At 38.9% G+C, this 16,993-nt stretch overlaps 3 protein-coding genes across 8 annotated transcripts; 2 read left to right on the forward strand and 1 right to left on the reverse strand.

Moving 5' to 3' along the window:
* Positions 1-3,271: 3,271 nt before the first annotated feature.
* On the forward strand, positions 3,272-4,498 carry LOC116200317 (putative disease resistance RPP13-like protein 3). Its single transcript, XM_031531177.1, has one exon. The coding sequence runs from the start codon at positions 3,272-3,274 to the stop codon at positions 4,496-4,498; it is 1,227 nt and encodes a 408-aa protein (XP_031387037.1).
* Positions 4,499-4,527: 29 nt separating this feature from the next.
* On the forward strand, positions 4,528-6,588 carry LOC116199014 (disease resistance protein RPM1-like). 2 transcript variants are annotated; one of them, XM_031529303.1, is made up of 2 exons: positions 4,528-6,002; positions 6,320-6,588. In XM_031529303.1, exons 1-2 carry the CDS (start codon positions 4,557-4,559, stop codon positions 6,422-6,424), a joined length of 1,551 nt encoding a protein of 516 aa, XP_031385163.1. In that variant the 5' UTR covers positions 4,528-4,556; the 3' UTR covers positions 6,425-6,588. The 2 variants fall into 2 exon arrangements, with proteins under 2 accessions (XP_031385163.1, XP_031385164.1); XM_031529304.1 differs by having other exon boundaries at positions 6,329-6,588.
* An 84-nt stretch (positions 6,589-6,672) lies between these two features.
* LOC116199011 (kinesin-like protein KIN-7F) lies at positions 6,673-14,841 on the reverse strand. 5 transcript variants are annotated; one of them, XM_031529300.1, is made up of 14 exons: positions 14,365-14,841; positions 12,890-13,340; positions 12,558-12,647; positions 12,364-12,464; positions 12,111-12,224; positions 11,954-12,035; positions 11,790-11,857; positions 11,635-11,700; positions 11,417-11,541; positions 10,347-10,683; positions 9,835-9,933; positions 8,550-9,716; positions 7,621-7,940; positions 6,673-7,294 (listed from the first exon to the last, which is right to left on the reverse strand). In XM_031529300.1, the coding sequence occupies exons 2-14, from the start codon at positions 13,086-13,088 to the stop codon at positions 6,973-6,975; spliced, it is 3,090 nt and encodes a 1,029-aa protein (XP_031385160.1). In that variant the 5' UTR covers positions 13,089-13,340; positions 14,365-14,841; the 3' UTR covers positions 6,673-6,972. The 5 variants fall into 5 exon arrangements, with proteins under 5 accessions (XP_031385160.1, XP_031385155.1, XP_031385159.1 ...); XM_031529295.1 differs by having other exon boundaries at positions 10,347-10,707; XM_031529299.1 differs by having other exon boundaries at positions 10,347-10,707; positions 12,890-13,349.
* Between the last annotated feature and the right edge of the window lie 2,152 nt (positions 14,842-16,993).

Genomic DNA, 16,993 nt, shown 5'->3' on the forward strand with positions numbered 1-16,993 from the left:
ATAAAAATTAATATTTCATCACATTAATATTAACATCAAAATAAGTATATGTTAGTATTTATTTTTTGAAAGGAGTCTTCTAGGTTTTTATTTATTTGCAGAATTATTTTAACAATTTTTTTTAAAAGATATCTAATCATATAATCCGATTTCTTGATTTCTTTAATTTTTATAATTTTTATATATAACATAATGTATTTGAAGTAAATGAGACGATTTTATTATGTGTATAGATATCATTTGATAATCTTGAATTTTTTAAATAAAAATTAATATTTCATCACATGAATATTAACATCAAAATTAAGTATATAGTAGCATATGTTTTTGAAATGAGTTTTCTGGGTTTTTATTTCTTTAGTTTTATTTTCTGAATTATTTTAACAAAAAATAGTTTTTAAAGATATCTCATCATAAAATCTGATTTCTTGATTTCTTTAATTTTTATAATTTATATAACATAATGTATTTGAAATAAATGGGAAGACTTTATTATATGTATAGATACTATTTAATAATCTCGAATTTTGTAAAATAAAAATTAATATTTGATCACATCAATATTAACATGAAAATAATATTTATATATATATATTTATTTATTTATACATAATATAAATATATTAACATATGGTTACGTGGACAACCTTCATTATATATAAGAAGAAAAAGTATATGTAAATAATATGTTTTTATAGATATCCATTTTTAAAAAAATAGATTAGATATATATATATATAATTGTGAATTATATTTTCTTTTCAAAAAATAAATCAGATTTGTTCACCGAAAAAGGAAAACAAATCTAATTATATTTTATGTAGATTATATATGATAGTTACAGTTATAAACATGAATTATCATACACATGCACACGGACCTATTCAGCTCTCAAATAATACGTCTACAACTACAATTAAGCTCTTGAAATATATGCAAGTGAGTTGATTAAATTTATACTTTTATTTTTTTTCTCTCATTTTTATGGTAATTTTTCCTTTTTCTTATTTTTCTCTAATTTTTACTTGTTTTCTCATATTTTTTCTCAAGATTGGTGATATGAATTTTATCTCTAGAAAGGCTATTCCTATACGCAAGCTCCCAAAAAGTAAGTTTGTTTACACTAAACATGAAGGTTGTTTGTTTGTTTTATTATTTTTGTTTCAATTTTGATTCTCGAAGGAATTTTTCTTTTAAATTTTTAATTATAATTTCTTTTTAGATTGGTGTAGTATTTCATGCAACGCGTGGGCTCCACGAATAATTCTACAGATAGTGGAAACGTTTGCCTTATGTTCCAGTTCCTTATCATTGAGTGATGGATACAATGTCAATTATTGGATCTATGCCAAAAAGAAAGAAAACGGAGAAACTGGGAGACATTTCTACAAGATTTTAAGTTTTGAAATATCAACCTGTCAAGAAATTAATGTATGTTATTATATATAATGAAGACTCAAATCCGAAACTTTCTTTGAGGAAAATAAGCGTCCAACCGCTTAAATCAATCAATGTTTGTTTGTTTCAACAAGATTATAAGTTTGGAAATATCAACCTTTCAAAAAATGTACATCTCTATCTATATAAAATATAAAGCAGAGTTGTGTAGCCAAATGGCCTCACTTGGTTTTTTAATGAAATTTTCTCAAATTTTTGAGAGCCTTATCTCTTAAAAACAAGGTTTTTAATTTTTTTTAAATATATAAATGTAGATTTGTGGGACTGGTTATTATTTTCTAGACTTTTTTAGCCTTCTTGAAAAAATCTTTTCAAATTTTTAAATTTTAAAAATTTTATAAATATAAATATATATTTGTGGAATTAGTCATCATTCTCGGTTTTCTATTTCTTTTTTTGTAAAACGAATCCTTATATTTAAGATTTTAAAGCATATAAATATAAATATATATTGGTGGGACTGTCGTTATTTTCTCGATGTTTTAAACTTCTTTTAGAAGAGGAAATTTTTAATTTTTTAAAATATATAAATATAGATATAGATATAGACTTATGGGAACCGTCATTATTTTCTGAATTTTTTTATTTTATATTAAAAGTATTTTATGAAAAGATCCCAATAAAATAAATACGTAAGATCATATTTACTTTTAAAAAGCAAATCAGATGATATATTCTTATATATATAGATAGATATAGATATGTTGTTTTATTTATATATAAATAGCGGACCTACCTAATTTGTCTCTGAAAAAATATTGCTACTATTAAATGCCAATTCTTAATTTTTTGTAATCACATGACCTTATTTTGGTACGTCTATCATTAGATGTGAATGTGAGTTTTTCAACCTTTCTGTTTTTCTACATGTAAACTTTTGTAAAATTTTTGGATTCTCCATTTTATGTATATAGTTAACGTGAGACATAATCTCTTTTCAAAGCGGCGGACATGAGTTTTATAATTTTTTCACCTATTTTATTTGTATTAACGTACCAAATTATTCATTATCTTATTCATAAAATGATATTACTATTAGTCTTATATATAATAGTAATATAGTAAATTGCTATTGATTTTAAATTATTATTTTTAACAACTTATAACAATATTTTACATAACAAAAATATAATATAATCGCATTCTATTCTGTACAATGCACGTGCTCTGCCATTAGTTTTATATATAAGATAAAGATATGATTGGTTGCTTTTTTATCACGTTATCGTGGAAGATAATGAAGTGAGATATTGAAATGCAGCGAGATATCTTGTAAAGGATAAAAACCTGAAATTAGATTATTCTGTTCTCCTCAACGAAGAAAGAGCGAAATGGAGATTCCGGACATGGTTTTATGCAAGCAAAACATAGGAATCATGCTTTCTTGGAATATAACAAAGTAGAAATGTCTCAGAAATTGCTTCTCTTTTATTCATCTCTTCAAGCTGAGGCTTCAGAGACAATCGGACCGATATTCTTCGGGAACATTTTCCACGGGGTGGATCTTAGCTTTACTTGGGTCCAGAGTAAAGCCTGGGTCGATCTCTTTCTCTCATTCGTTCACTTGGGTTTTCTCTTTTTGATAGTTATGGAACACAAGCCAAGGTTAAGAATCATGAATGGAAGCAAGGTTGGTAGCTACATTGTGCTGCGCGTATATGATCATCCTCTCACGGAAAGAACCTATCGACACACAGTTGAGGACTATAAGTAAGGTAACCCAAGGATCCTAATTCCCAGCAGCAAAGAAGAACCTGCAACCTTAGAAGAGAAAAGGGAAATAGAGAAAAGAGAGCTTGCTTTCGGTGAATAAATGGAGAGAGATAGGGAGAGCCTGCCGATTTATATAGTGGCTGATGCCGTGGTGGTGATAATGACAGAGAAGCTGAGGAAGCTCAAGTCGGCCGAGGAGGAGGTGTGCCCCGTGCTGAAGAGTCAGGTCGACAAAGTGATCCCAAAGCTCAAACGGGTCTATAAGTTCTTGAAGGACGAAGGCAAGATGGAAAGCCATATTGAGTGGACGAAACGCCTCCTGCCAGTCCTCTACGAGGTCGAGGACAACATCGACATTTTCTTCCGCCGGATGGTCCATTCGGAGCAGGTGACTATCGTACCCGTTCTCGACGTGCTCGAGCCACTGTTGTGGAAGGGCATCCTCTTGCGGAAGATGAGGCTCTTCCTCAGCAACGTGACTCGGGTACTTGAGGACCAACACCTGGACTCAAAAGGGGCTGGCACTGATTCCAGGTATTCCATCCCCAACGAAGGGCGCCACCAGTACTACGACCGGTGGAGAAGAGTCAATGCCGACCAAGAAGACACCGCTGAGAACACTAGCATATTCTGTGTTGCTCGCCACGGGGTCATCCATCATGGTGTTGAGTGGCTCCAATGCTGTGCGGTCGTTGGTGAAAAAGGGTCGGGGAAGACGTACCTCGCCTGGAGGATTTACAACCTACCGGAAATCAAGAAGCATTTCCCATGCCGAGCCTGGGTACACGTCTCGGATGATCGTGCACTCAAAGATATAAGGTACGCGGTCCTGAAGCAGATCTCAAAACAGGTGTTGAGGAACAGCGAGCACATGGACGACGAGGAGGTGGAGCAAGCTCTCCAGAAGGAACTTTATGACCAGAGTTACCTCATAGTGTTGGATGATTACGACAACACTGATTCCTGGCATGCGTTCATGTGGTCCCTTCCCTTCTCCAACAAAGGCCGTGTCCTGGTCACGACCCGAAGCTCGCCAATGGCAGATAAAGCTGACAGTAAGATCAAACTAAATAATTTGGGGGAGGAGGACACTGTGAAGCTCTTTAAGGAGAAAGTGCGTAGCTCGGAAATCAACTTGCAGGATGAGGACATCAGGGACAATATCTTCCCAGCGAGTGGGGGCTTGCCCCTCAAGATCGTTCTGCTGGGCGGGCTATTGATGAACCTTAGTCGCGAGAATAAGAATTGGCATGACGTGATCAAGAGAGTACAATTACTTGCGGCCGGAAGAAAAGCCATGTTTTCTTTACTTGACACTCTTCCCTAAAGCTACGCCAATCCCGGTACGAAGGATAATACGGTTATGGCTTGGCGAGGAGTTGCTGATGGGTCAGTGCGATGACGGGCTCCCCGTGAATCCCGTAGACCGGGGGGAGAAGTATCTGGAGGACCTGATACTGAGCAACATGGTCGAAGTGGTGAGTTGGAAGCCCAACGGGACCCCAAGGACGTGCCAAGTGGTGACACCTCTCTATGATACGTTCCGTCGCCAAGCGGTTGACCTTGGCCTCCTCCACATCCACGACCAAAAGCCAAAAGATTCTGGGCCAACTCAGGCGGAATCGGACAGGTTCAAAAGGCGGCAGTCCAGCATCCGTTGGCTAGCGGAAAACTCCAACATTGAGAGCTTCAGCTTGTCGGACCCTTACATCATCCAGCGAATGCGTTCCTTCAATTCCTTTTACACCCGGAAGGGAATCCTCACCAGAGACCTAGGTAAGTTCCTCCGAGCCGTGACTTCGCAGAACAGTCACCAGCTCCTAAGGGTACTCGACCTGGAAGGTGTTTACAAGCCATACTTGCCCCAAGCCATCGGGAGGTTAGTCCTCTTGAAGTACCTTGGATTGAGGTCTACGGTCCTGGATTCACTCCCCGACTCCGTCGGCGATCTCCCACAACTGGAGACCTTGGACATTAAGAACACCAATATAGTCCATCCGGTTTCCCTTTGGAAGTCTAAGAGCCTCCGGCACCTCTACTTGAATGGGTTTCCCGTTGATCCATCGATCCTCAAACGTTGCACGAGCTCAGGGTTCTTACCAGACCTTCGAACCTTGACTGGGCTATATGTGAGCAGCATTGATGACAACTTAGTGAATGGCCTGATGAAGTCCTTGAGACACCTTACCAAGCTCGGGATGAAATCCCAGTGGAGCGGCAACCGTGGGAACAATATAGCCGGGTGGGTGTCCAAGCTGACCAATCTTCAGTCTCTGAAGCTGGTCATGATTGAAAAGGATAAGGAGTCGAATACCAAAACAGACAAAGAAAAGGATAAGGAGTCGCCCCCGCCTAGCCTTCCCTCCATGCCCGAGCTTCGCAATCTGTTCGACCTGTACCTGCGCGGGAGATTCCAAAATGTGGAAGCAAACCAGCTGCCTTCATGCCTCGAGTTCCTCACGCTGTCCAAGTCCGAGTTTTCAGAGGACCCGATGCACAACCTCGGGCAGTTACAGCAACTGAGAACCTTGAGCCTCTTAGCCAAATCATACGTAGGTACGGAAATGAGGTGCTCAAAGGATGCATTCCCGAGCCTCCGGGTTTTGAAGCTCTGGCAACTCACTGAACTGACGAAGTTGACTGTGGAGCCAGGCAGCATGCATAAACTTAAAGAGCTCGAAATTCGAAAGTGTCCAAACCTTCCATTCGAAGGGATCGATAGTCTGAAGCATCTCGAGTCACTGGAGGAACTTATTCTCACAAATATGCCCAATGAATTTTTCAGGGATTCTGAGAAAAAACTGGAGCATTGCCAAGTCATCGAAGTCCAGGTATGTTAAAAGTACTTTGCACCTTATGCTGCTATTTTTGCACCCAGCCGAAATGTCTTGAAACAACAATCGATTTTGCAAAAGTTTTCGGATTAGAAATGACCATTTTCCGAAGTTTCCAGGGCCAAATTCAACACCAAAAGCAACTTACAGAGTGAATCTTTCGTGTCTTCAATTCCCAATTGTTTATCGAGTAGCTGTAATAACAATACTGGATAGATCCATCACTAAGTACGCTTTGTCCATTGAATCTTTCTTTTCTTGGAATCGACAATTTTTCCATGTCAATTGACACAGTCGTATATTGTTTGTGTTAGCATTGGCAGCCAGAAGAACATCATGGCGAAGACGAGGAGCCATCCTCTATAAGTGCCCGTGCAGATCTTAGTGGAGTCCATCCCTCTGCTCCCTTTACTGAGTGATAGGCAAAGCCCGATTTACGTTTGTTTAATAAGCCCCAACGGATTTGTGCCAAGTCATCCATTTTATTTTATGTTTCCCTGCCGGTTTTGGTTTCATGATTGAAGAATCGGATTGTAATGCCGAGGCTTGAGATGCAATTTATCAGTTATCGAATTCGTTTGCAGTTTCCTCAGAAGGCTTCTTTCTGAAAGCTTATACCAACCACTCCCTATTTGCTAATGGGTTCAAGTAGAATTTAGAAAGCTGAAACACTTTAAAGGATCAAATTTCAATTGCCACAAGTCTCCGACCTCCAGTAAATTTTACAAAGCCTTTCTTTTGTACAAATGTTACCAACCACATCAATAATCACAGGCCGAAGAACACTCTGCCTGTTAATAGGACAGCCAATAAACGTGACTTACACATCTAACTTACAACAGAGACAACTCGGAAGACAAGCACCTGAGTCTTTCTAAACCTGTATTTAACCTGTACTGATCGCCGAGGCATGAAGAACCGATATTGTATTGGCAAACATAAAGGAGATAGACTTGGGCCGCCGACCTCACAGTAGAGATAACACTCTCTTTCTGAAGACATTTGATCTCCTGCCTGATCCCCGAGGCGCAAAGTTCAGGCCGAACATTTCCTTCGGGGCCTCCTCTGCAGGGACGAGCCCCACAAGCATCGCCACAATGGAGGCACTTTCAGATATGTGGTCGATGTCATCTGTGCGGGTCCAAAGGCGATGGGCCAACTGCAAGCTCCTGTTCTTCGAGTCCAAGCCAATGCCCCACGTGAGGAAGAGCCTCTCCCTGTCTATTGTAGAGAGCTTCTTCTGCATCTTCTTGCTCAGCATCTGCCTCTCGCGGCAAAGATCCCGCAGGCTATTGTAAGAGAATATGAAAACAGAGTTGTGGTATTATTGACAGAAGAGATCTAGATGTAGTAGCAAGCTACTGAACGGTAGTACTATTTACCGCAGGAAGTCAGTCACGCAAACATCAATATAAAAGAGTGAAGAATGTGGTAATAAACTTAAGAGACATCCCTCGGCTATTTACTAACACTAAGCAGTAATTCTGATGCATGATTATTATAAGGGGCGCGAATTTACTGCACTGTACAACAATCTACTGGCATATTCACAAGATTACCTAAAGGCACAGTAATTTCATGAAGCAATCTTTCTTGCTTATTCTAGAGTCAATACCTTGATGCCGCGCTCAGGGTGCGACCGCCTTCCAGAGTTTGACTCCCCCGATCAAACGTGTTCTTGAGGAAAGACAGTCTCCTGAGTTCCACCTCCATGTAAATGGAGTCTGCAGGGTCACCTTTGAAGAGCAAGAAGAAGTAAGTCCGATGAACCAATGAAACATTGCACGCATCCCAGAGCTCAATAATCTCCTTCTGGATCTTCCTGAACTGTAACTGCCAATGATCAGGGCTTTCAGGATCCTCCTGCATTGGGTCCAATCCTATGTCCCTCACCTTCTTTGCTGGAGATGTGATCGTATTCAATTGTTTTGCCTCCTGTACCAGCAAATAAAGCAGAGTCAAATCACATTTGCGAGCATTTATTATTTATCGCTGAAGTCTTTGTCAAATTATTTGGAAAGACAGCATCGCATAGTTCTGACACCGAAGCGGGGCTGGGCAATGGACAACACATACTGATCCTGTCCCAAATAACCCAATATACAACTGACCCATCGAGCCGGCTGGTAGAGCCCTCAAGATATCATTTTGAGCCCATGATTTTCACATCTTGACAAAGATGGACAATCCGGTTGTAAAATCCATGAAAGACAATATACAAATAACTGGTATTTTAACTATTAACCACATAACATAGCTAGGATTTTTTTGGAGAACAATACATAATGAAACTCATCCACCATGCAAAATTAGCATATTTATCCCTTAGGATGATTTATAAATAATATTTTTAGTACTCTCTGTTATTCCTCATAATCAACTTCAACATCCCATATTCACTCTTGAGAGAACACCAACCCAACTAGGTTCAAAGTTTACTTATCCATGACTCCCCTCAGGATCCATTAGATAGTTGGAAATGAAACTGGAAAGGAAAATTTACAGGCAGTAATAGAAAGGAGAGACAAGATAGGAAAATCTCACATCAGGATTGGCAGATTGATCCTCTTGATGAGCATCAATTGCAATCTTTGTCTCTGAAATTGAATGGCAGCTACTACTATTTTCTTCATCGTCACTAATCGCGGCGTTGGAATTTTCCTCATCATCACTAATCGCGGCGTTGCAATTTTCCTCATCATCACTAATCACACTGTTGCAATTTTCCTCATCACCATGCTGATTATTCTCATCCAATCTGATTCTAACACTGTTATCCTTGTCATCTGATCCGACTTCAATGATGATAGTTCTCTCATGTGGGCTAACTCTGGCCCACTGATCTTCAAGCCCATTAATTGCAGCAGTGTCCCCTGACTTTTGAGAACCATTTCTTGACAACAAAGTGGTAGGGGCAGCATAATCCAATGAACAGAGTTTCCTGTCATATCTTTCAAGCATTCCGCTATGGTCCTTGTCTTCTACTGGCAGCGTGCTATGATTCTTTTCTACCTCCTCGAAGGAACTTAAAGACAGGTTTCCCATGAGACTGGCTTTACAACTCCTGCTCCTGATCACCTTCTTGAAGCTTCGCGAGCTCGAGAATTCCTTCTCCTGCAGCATCTCGAATGGTTCTTCCGGTGATAAGGAAACAAAAGCATAGGGCACACTTTCCAACTGATTATTTTCCTTCAAATTTGGTGATCCCTGTGATTCGGGTTTGGTTCCATCTCCATACTTGGCGGCCGGCAAGTGCATGATATCTTCTTCCTTTACCCTGAGATGTATAGGTCCATCCCATTGCGGTTCCTGAGTGCATTTGGGTGCATTATTAGAGGCTATCTGCAAGTTTGAGCAGTCATCTTCCATTTCGATACAGCGAACTACTTTACAGAAATCCTCGGAATCATCATATCTGCACTCTTCACTCTCGTCCTGAGAAATGCTGTTCCTTCCAGCACTAAGAATAGGAATTGAAATCTCTGAAGAGGGATCAGATCCCAACGAGTGGACGTCAAAATCAGGAATTCGGGCTGCATTTTCCTCATAATCTGTCCCACTGTGTCCCTCGGAATACTGGGATGCATCGAATGTGCTGACACCAATTTTCACACAGTGTGAATCGACAGATATGGGTCTATCTGATGTTGGAGTTTCATATCCCCAAGAGTGTCGTACTCGAAGTTTTGGGTAAATGTTGTGTTCATGAACCTAGAGTAGAATTAACAATTATAAGAAAAAACAATGACCCGGAGAGAAGGTTCATATAAAATTAAGCAAGAAAAAAAGATACTATCTTGGTTCAAAAACCAACTCCGTATAATCTTACAGTTGAATGTCCACAATCTTCAACCAATCTTCGCAAATCCTCAACCTCAGACTGAACAAGGTCTCGTTGCTGAGTTAGCTTTGCTATCTCATTCTTTAGCTGCATGAACAAATATGAAAATGATCAAGTCGTTTTCATATATCCCTCATGAAAAAGGGAAATCGCAATGAAATCAGGTTGCAAGAATCAGTAGAGGCTGAGTTAAACAAATTAAAAAAAAAATCCTGTTATTGCTGGTCAATAAAGATCAAATAATTGTCTGTTCACAGATCAGAATCTAAGTGATTTGACATAAAATGCTCATCCAGCTCATTTATCCTTGAACAGCATCAATAGTTTCAATATATTGTTAAAGAACTCAAGGGAAATTGAAAATGAACACGATCGTTCAACGTTTTGACGCTGAAATTCAACCATAAATTCAGAGAGTAACTGGGAGATGAGAACTTTCAGGACAAGTAGTCAACGACATTTGAAAACTGCGACGAAGTAATCAAAATCCTGTGCATCACCTTTTCTATTTCAAGGTCTTTCTCCCTCAGCAATGCAGCAGTATCAGATGTGACAGAGGCTATTCCTGAACTTCTCAACTCGCTTTCCAATCTAGCTAGTTCTCTCTGCAAATGCTTTACCAGTGCCTTATCAGACATGACCACATTAACCTGTGCATTAATAGTAACTTCTTTCGCACAACTTGCAAACAAGAGTGTATTTCTTGATTGCTCAACGTGGCTTCGTGCAGGACTCATGGTACAGATGATGGAAGTCCTCGCATTTCCCCCTAATGATGACTGTAGGATTCGAGTTAGCTTGGAATCCCTGAATGGAATATGCCCCGTTCTTCCCTTGCTGAATTCGTCCAGAAAAAAAGAACTACACATCATTAAGAGTGATGTATCATAATGATATGCTAAATTTACAGAATAATATTAATAATGGAACACTGGGAGGATGAAATGGAATGAACAATCAGGATAATAACAAAAGGGAGATGTTATCAGACAACATGTGGATGAATTATCAATTGGCATCCTAGTTGTGTCACATGTCCTCCCAAATGCCAACTAATAAACCAACCTAAATTTTCAGATGTTATCATGCTCGAAAGCCAGACAGAATAATCATGCAAGCTGATAGAAGCACTCGACATGCGTAGTAGCACCGATATCATAGTTATCAACAAGGGGCCGATGCCATGATTACTGTAGGGTGTATTTTCAATGCTGTTGTGGGTCTCAGCTATACAAAGGTACTAAATAACATTATAGTTATATACAACTTGCGCTCTTGATTTGGTCAGCTTATTGGTAACTCTGATTAGAAACTGAAAGTAGAGCTCTCCAATGCAGTTTCATAGCAAAGAATTAGTATAATGGGGGAGATTACCAGATTTAATGGTGAAAAGAAAAGAACGAGGATGCTGCAGAAGAATAATCCTCAATATGAGAAGATATACAGACTACCAAGAAGAGCATGCATAATTGCATCTCACACTATAGTTAGATAGATCCTCTATGGTTTTATTGGGTTTCAACTTTCAACACAGCACGGAAGACAGAGAAAACAAACCATGAATGCTAACCTCAGCTTGCGAACGACTGTTCCCAGAGTTAGCAGGCTGCGATTGATATGGCAACCCTCTTTCAACCTTGCACCAGCTGACAGTGACTGAGAAGCCCGTTCACTTCCCGCGAGATCCACAAAGTTCTGCATAAAAGGAAGAATTTTAACTTATTCCACAACCCACGTCATTCAGACCGATTAGAAATTGTCAACCAGAAGAGCATCAGATGTTCATACCACAGTCGCTGCAAGCATGCTTGAATTATCCTTCCCTAAGAGCTCACGCGTTGAACTCTCAATTATCTAGCAGAAAGCATATATATTATGTGAGACATCTTGTCATTGATTACCCCACTTCCAGCTCTATAGGAAGATAACAAAGAGAATCCTACCAATCTGAGGATCTGATGTGATCTGGAGCTTGTTTCATTAAGGGCTGTCTCTCCAATTTGTCTTTGAGCTATTACATGCATAATATTACTGTTATGAAAAACACAAATAAAAGAAAGCAGTAAGAAGAAATTCTCCAGACAATGCATGTGGCTCCGATGCTTACCTTCACAAACAGCCAGTAATTCTTGGAAGTGGTTCCAGTCCCTTAAAGGTTCTTCTGTAAGTTTCTCGACTATAGTCCCTCTCTGTCAAAAACACCTAAGGTTTAGCAAAATATTTTATAAAAGCACATTTTCTCGGCATACAAGAAAGAGAGTCACCTCCGGATCATCTAGAAGCCTTAGAGGGGTGCTATCGGCGCTGAGGAGGTCCCTGACAGATTCATTGTAAATCTCCATTGCACAAAACTTCAAAACAAATTCCCTTTCTTTGTGCTGATGCCGCAAAAAAGGAAGTTTCTTTCAGTTGCATTTTACCACAAGGGAAAGCAGCATCATGGAGAAATCAAGAACTCTAAGCGACACTTATAATAGTACAATTCAAGCTGTGTGCAGTACAAAAAGAAACAATTACCCGCTCAATATAGTTGTATATATCTGCAATTGCATACTCTGTTATACCGCTCATAGTGTACGTCTTCCCACTACTCGTCTGTCCATAAGCAAACACACTAGCTGCAAACGGAACAAACAAAAGTTTTTAGCCCATTCGAGTTTCACTGAACATGAAGACCAGAATGAGATCAAGGAAATGTGGATTATGCTCACCATTTATTCCACTGACAACTGAGAGAGCAACTTCTTTTGCTCCTTCCTCATAAACCTGCCTGGTGGAGGAATCACACCCAAAAACTCTATCTGCAGGCCAGTCGAAGTTCGGAAGAAGTCAACATAAAAGAGGGAAGATTTTTCAAAAAAAACAAATTCAAATGGCAAATGGTGGAGAGCGTCTTTCTGGAGAAGGCAGTGAGAGGCTGAGAGCACATTTTCTCAAAATTCACACTGTTGATAGATCGAAGCTCGTGTATGCAAAAACATAGTTTCTGAAGAAAGCGGGAATAATTGCGCTGAGATAAGCTTCAAAGATGGGAGTCACATACCAAAAGTATAGGCATTCGGGTAAACAGAACGCTCTGAGACAGAGAGAACGTTCCTGTATATGATAGTGTCATCATTTATGCACTCCCAATCGCAAACATCATTTCTTGCAATCTCCTTCTGATTCAGAGGCCTCAAGCGGACAGAAACAAGTATCTTCTCCTCAGGGAGACTTGGCCCCTGGACCGTCTCCTCCACCATCCTTCACTCTCAGCTTCCCGCTAGTCAGATCTCCAAACCAAAAACCATTCCCGAGAAAAAAAAAACCTGGAAGAAAGTCACTGCATTTTATGAAGCGCCATCACATCTTCCCCACTGTTCCCCACAACTTCACTCCCCTCACTGTTTGATTGAGCATTAAGCTTTCAGGGCTGAGTTCATAAAGCAAGCCTTGTTGTGATCCCACGGGACATGATGTGCAGCCAACTTTTCGCACCTACCATCATCACCCTCCTGCATAGACTAACTAATCTTGGGTTAGTTCTCAATGACCCACATGTCAATTTCACCTTCTCAAGCACAGAGATGAGATTAGTTAGTTAATCACCATTTGCTTTGCTTGACTGCTAATCAACTTTGGAAAAGTCAAAGCAAATACGTACATATACATACACACAACATATACAGAATGTGAAACCACAAGTGTCCACTCTCCTATACTACACAATACATATGGATGGGCGGTGTTCACTTTTTCTTACATCTCATATCATACATCCAACAATATTTAATGAACCCCGTTTTGGAGTTTTCTGAAAATGGTCCACCCTAACAGACTGTCAAAGTCTCCTCTTCATGTGCTGACACAACAGTGGAAATGTAGAATGTAACAAAGCAGGGGAGGCTCGCATCAGTTTCACCATCGGAAAGATGAAAACTTTTTTCACATGGAATGTCCGTTCACCGTAACGCACAGAGGGGTTCTGAGCTTCCGGGGCAGTTCATTGACAGATTGGGTTCCGTGAACAAAGATTTGGCTTCGGCGGTAAGGTAAACTACAAAATTTGCAGACAGAGCCAAACCCAGAGAGGATTCTCCGTAAATAGAATCCTGCTAGCTAGAAAACAGAAACTGAATTTCGGAAATGTTGAGGAAGAACAACCAAAATCGAACACTTTCTTTGTCGTCAAACGAAGGAAAGCCGTCAATGTGTTCTTTTTCTGCAGAAAATTCGAACGCATTGAAATTTGCAAATTCATTTCAATGTTCCTTCTCTTTTTTCTCTTTTTAAGAGCTAAATAGGAAAGAATTGCATGAAAAATAAAAATTAAAAAAGATAAATGCTCGGAGAATACGAGCTCGAGAAGAATCGTATGGCCGGTTTTCCAATCCAAATTCGGGGGCAAACTCATCGGTTCTTCGACCGTCGAACTTGCCGCCGATCCCAATTGCATAATTGCATTGGATTACTGGGGGAAGGAGGAGGAGGAGGAGAAAAGAGCAGAGCGGAAGCAATTCTGTAGCGGCGGACTCTCACCTCTTACAGCTCCGGCTCTGTGGTCAAATCGGAGATTTACGTGAAGCTGAAGGTTTTTTGACGTTTGCACCGCCGGGTGGGGGTGGGGGTGGGGGTGGGGGTGGGGGAAATTTTGGGCAAATGCGGGCCACCCAAGTCTGTCCGGCACCGCTCGGCGCGCAATTTCGAAGGCGTAGCAGCTGGAGGAGCGGGAAGAGAGATTTGATTTGCGAGGGAAGCAGAGACAGGAACTGTCGATAGAGAGAGAGAGAGAGAGAGAGCGAGGTTGGCGGGATGACGGGTTTTGGTTTTGTGGGGTTGATGCTGGTGGTGTCGTCGTCGCTGTTGTGGCGAGATCCTGCAAACGAGGGAGGGGAGGGAAGGGACAGGCGGAGCGGTCGGGCGCGAATGAGCTTCGACTTGAAAGAAGAGAAGTAGGCTATGGCGTCGGCTGGTTGCTCTGAGTTGGGCACTTGTCTTCCCCCTCCTCCTCCTCATCATCGTCATCAATTTAAAAAAAGAAAAATAATAATAATAATAATAACACATATATAGTTTTTTTATTTATACATTCTTGAGAATACAAATATAACAAATAAAGTGACGGTATCACATTTAATATTTTCAGCTCAAATACATAGTATTTCAATTTAAATATTAGTGTTTTGCAAGTAATAATAAAAATATTAAACAATCGAACTGAAGTACTACATATTTAAACCAAAGTGACAAATGTATCACCATAAAACTAAGGGTTTGTTTGGGAAATTGTCTAATTATAAATAATTATATTTATTTGAGGTTATAATAATTTTGTTGTTGAATTATGAAAAAAAAAGTAATGAATAGTTCAGAGAAAGTAATGATTGTATTTGTTAAATTGTGAAAAAAAAAAGTAATGAATAGTTGAGAAAATTTAGTATTAAAAATTAAATTGAATGATAATTAAGATAAAAAAATTTAAAAATAATTATTATTATTATGTTGTTAAATTAAAAATAAATAAAATTAAAGTATAATAAAATTAAAAATTTATTTTATTACCAAACAAGACCTATAAATCACGTTAGAATTTCCCATAAAAGGTCCGTCTGAAATGTCTCAACTCATACGACAGTTGAGATTGCTTTTCCACGTCCATAGTACAATTGACAGAAATGGCGGCATGGGTCCAATCAAATATTTTATTAAAAGTTCAAGTAAAACTCCCTCAAAATTCATGTATTTTATTTTATAAATAATTTAGGTAAAGCTGGCTGAAAAAAAAATATATATATATATATATATATAGTTTATTTTTCAATTGTAAATTTATTAGAAATTCAAGTAATTTATCGTTACCAATTTTCTTAAAACAGGTGTTGTCTAACTCAAAATAGTTGTAAATCGCTTTATTTACATGTATGGGACAATGACTTTAAAGTAATGGCACATTCTTAGTACATACATATGTATGTGTGTATTTCAATACAAGTAATGAGTAAATAATAGAGGAAATTGCACGACTAAAATAAATAAATAGATTGTCATACATCTTGCATTTATCGGGTTTTGCATTTTGAGGATTCTAGTGGTACTGTGTGATAAGGAAGGATCGTGTAAGATTTGTCAATTTTCGATTTCATTATTGAGTGTCACGTCGGATTTGAAAATGCCGCGCCATGTATATGCATTAACTTTCGCATCTATAGAAAGATAGAGAAGGGAATTATGCATTAATTCGTTCAATATATATATTGCCTCATTGATTTCCCCGTGGCCCTCACCCATACCTTTCTTTTTTTTTCTTTTTCAACTAGAATTGATCAGGGGATGGTTAGTGAAAAGTAAAAGAGAGAATTATCCCGAAGATGATAAATTATCTTATCCCATCTCGGACATTTTTCAAGTTTGTTTCTCGGGGTCTAGCCGGTCGGTTTTAGATCTCTTTAAGTTCAAACAAAGACAGCTCGTAGCACTTGGAAGCAACCAATTCATCGTAGAAATAATAAGGGAAGTGACAAATTATGTTATCCCATGGTATATGTTTTAAGTTCGTTTCTCTTTTCTTTTCTTTTCTTTTTTTTGTTGAATAAAAAGTTTGAAGGGGAGATCAGCGTAGCAACTCTCCCTAAAGACTAGAAGAGCTCTACAACCATCATGAAATATTTCATTCGCCCGAATGAGTAAAGAGTTTGGTGAGATATCAGTCCACTTAAGTGACCATGACCTCATCAAAGCTCATAGTGCACAAGCACAATTCCTATAGAATTGAGGACAAGGGTTTACTAACGCAAGCGCTTTCGTATTTAAGTCGAGTTTTGATCCCTTGACCTTTTGGAAGACAAAGTCCGTTTCACTGAGCTTTCGTTTCACATTATTATTATTATTATTAGTTTCGAATCCCTTGTAAGAAAGAATTGTAAGAAAGTCCGTAATACGTATGAAGTTAACCAATTTATGGGAGAATAGAATGGTGGATTAACTTTTGATATAAAATAAGAAAAACGCATTGGATAAGTCAATATGACAGATGCTTCTTTCTAAACTTCAAAAATTCAAATAGTTCTTTTCAAAATTTTAAAAAATTTCCTTTATGAGTATAATTCTTAGAGCTTGTTTGGATCAGGAAGCCCGAAATTAATCGAACGGGCGCTTAGTGAAACCACTA

This window comes from Punica granatum, chromosome 3 (genome assembly GCF_007655135.1).
Source record: "Punica granatum isolate Tunisia-2019 chromosome 3, ASM765513v2, whole genome shotgun sequence".
NCBI lineage: Eukaryota > Viridiplantae > Streptophyta > Magnoliopsida > Myrtales > Lythraceae > Punica > Punica granatum.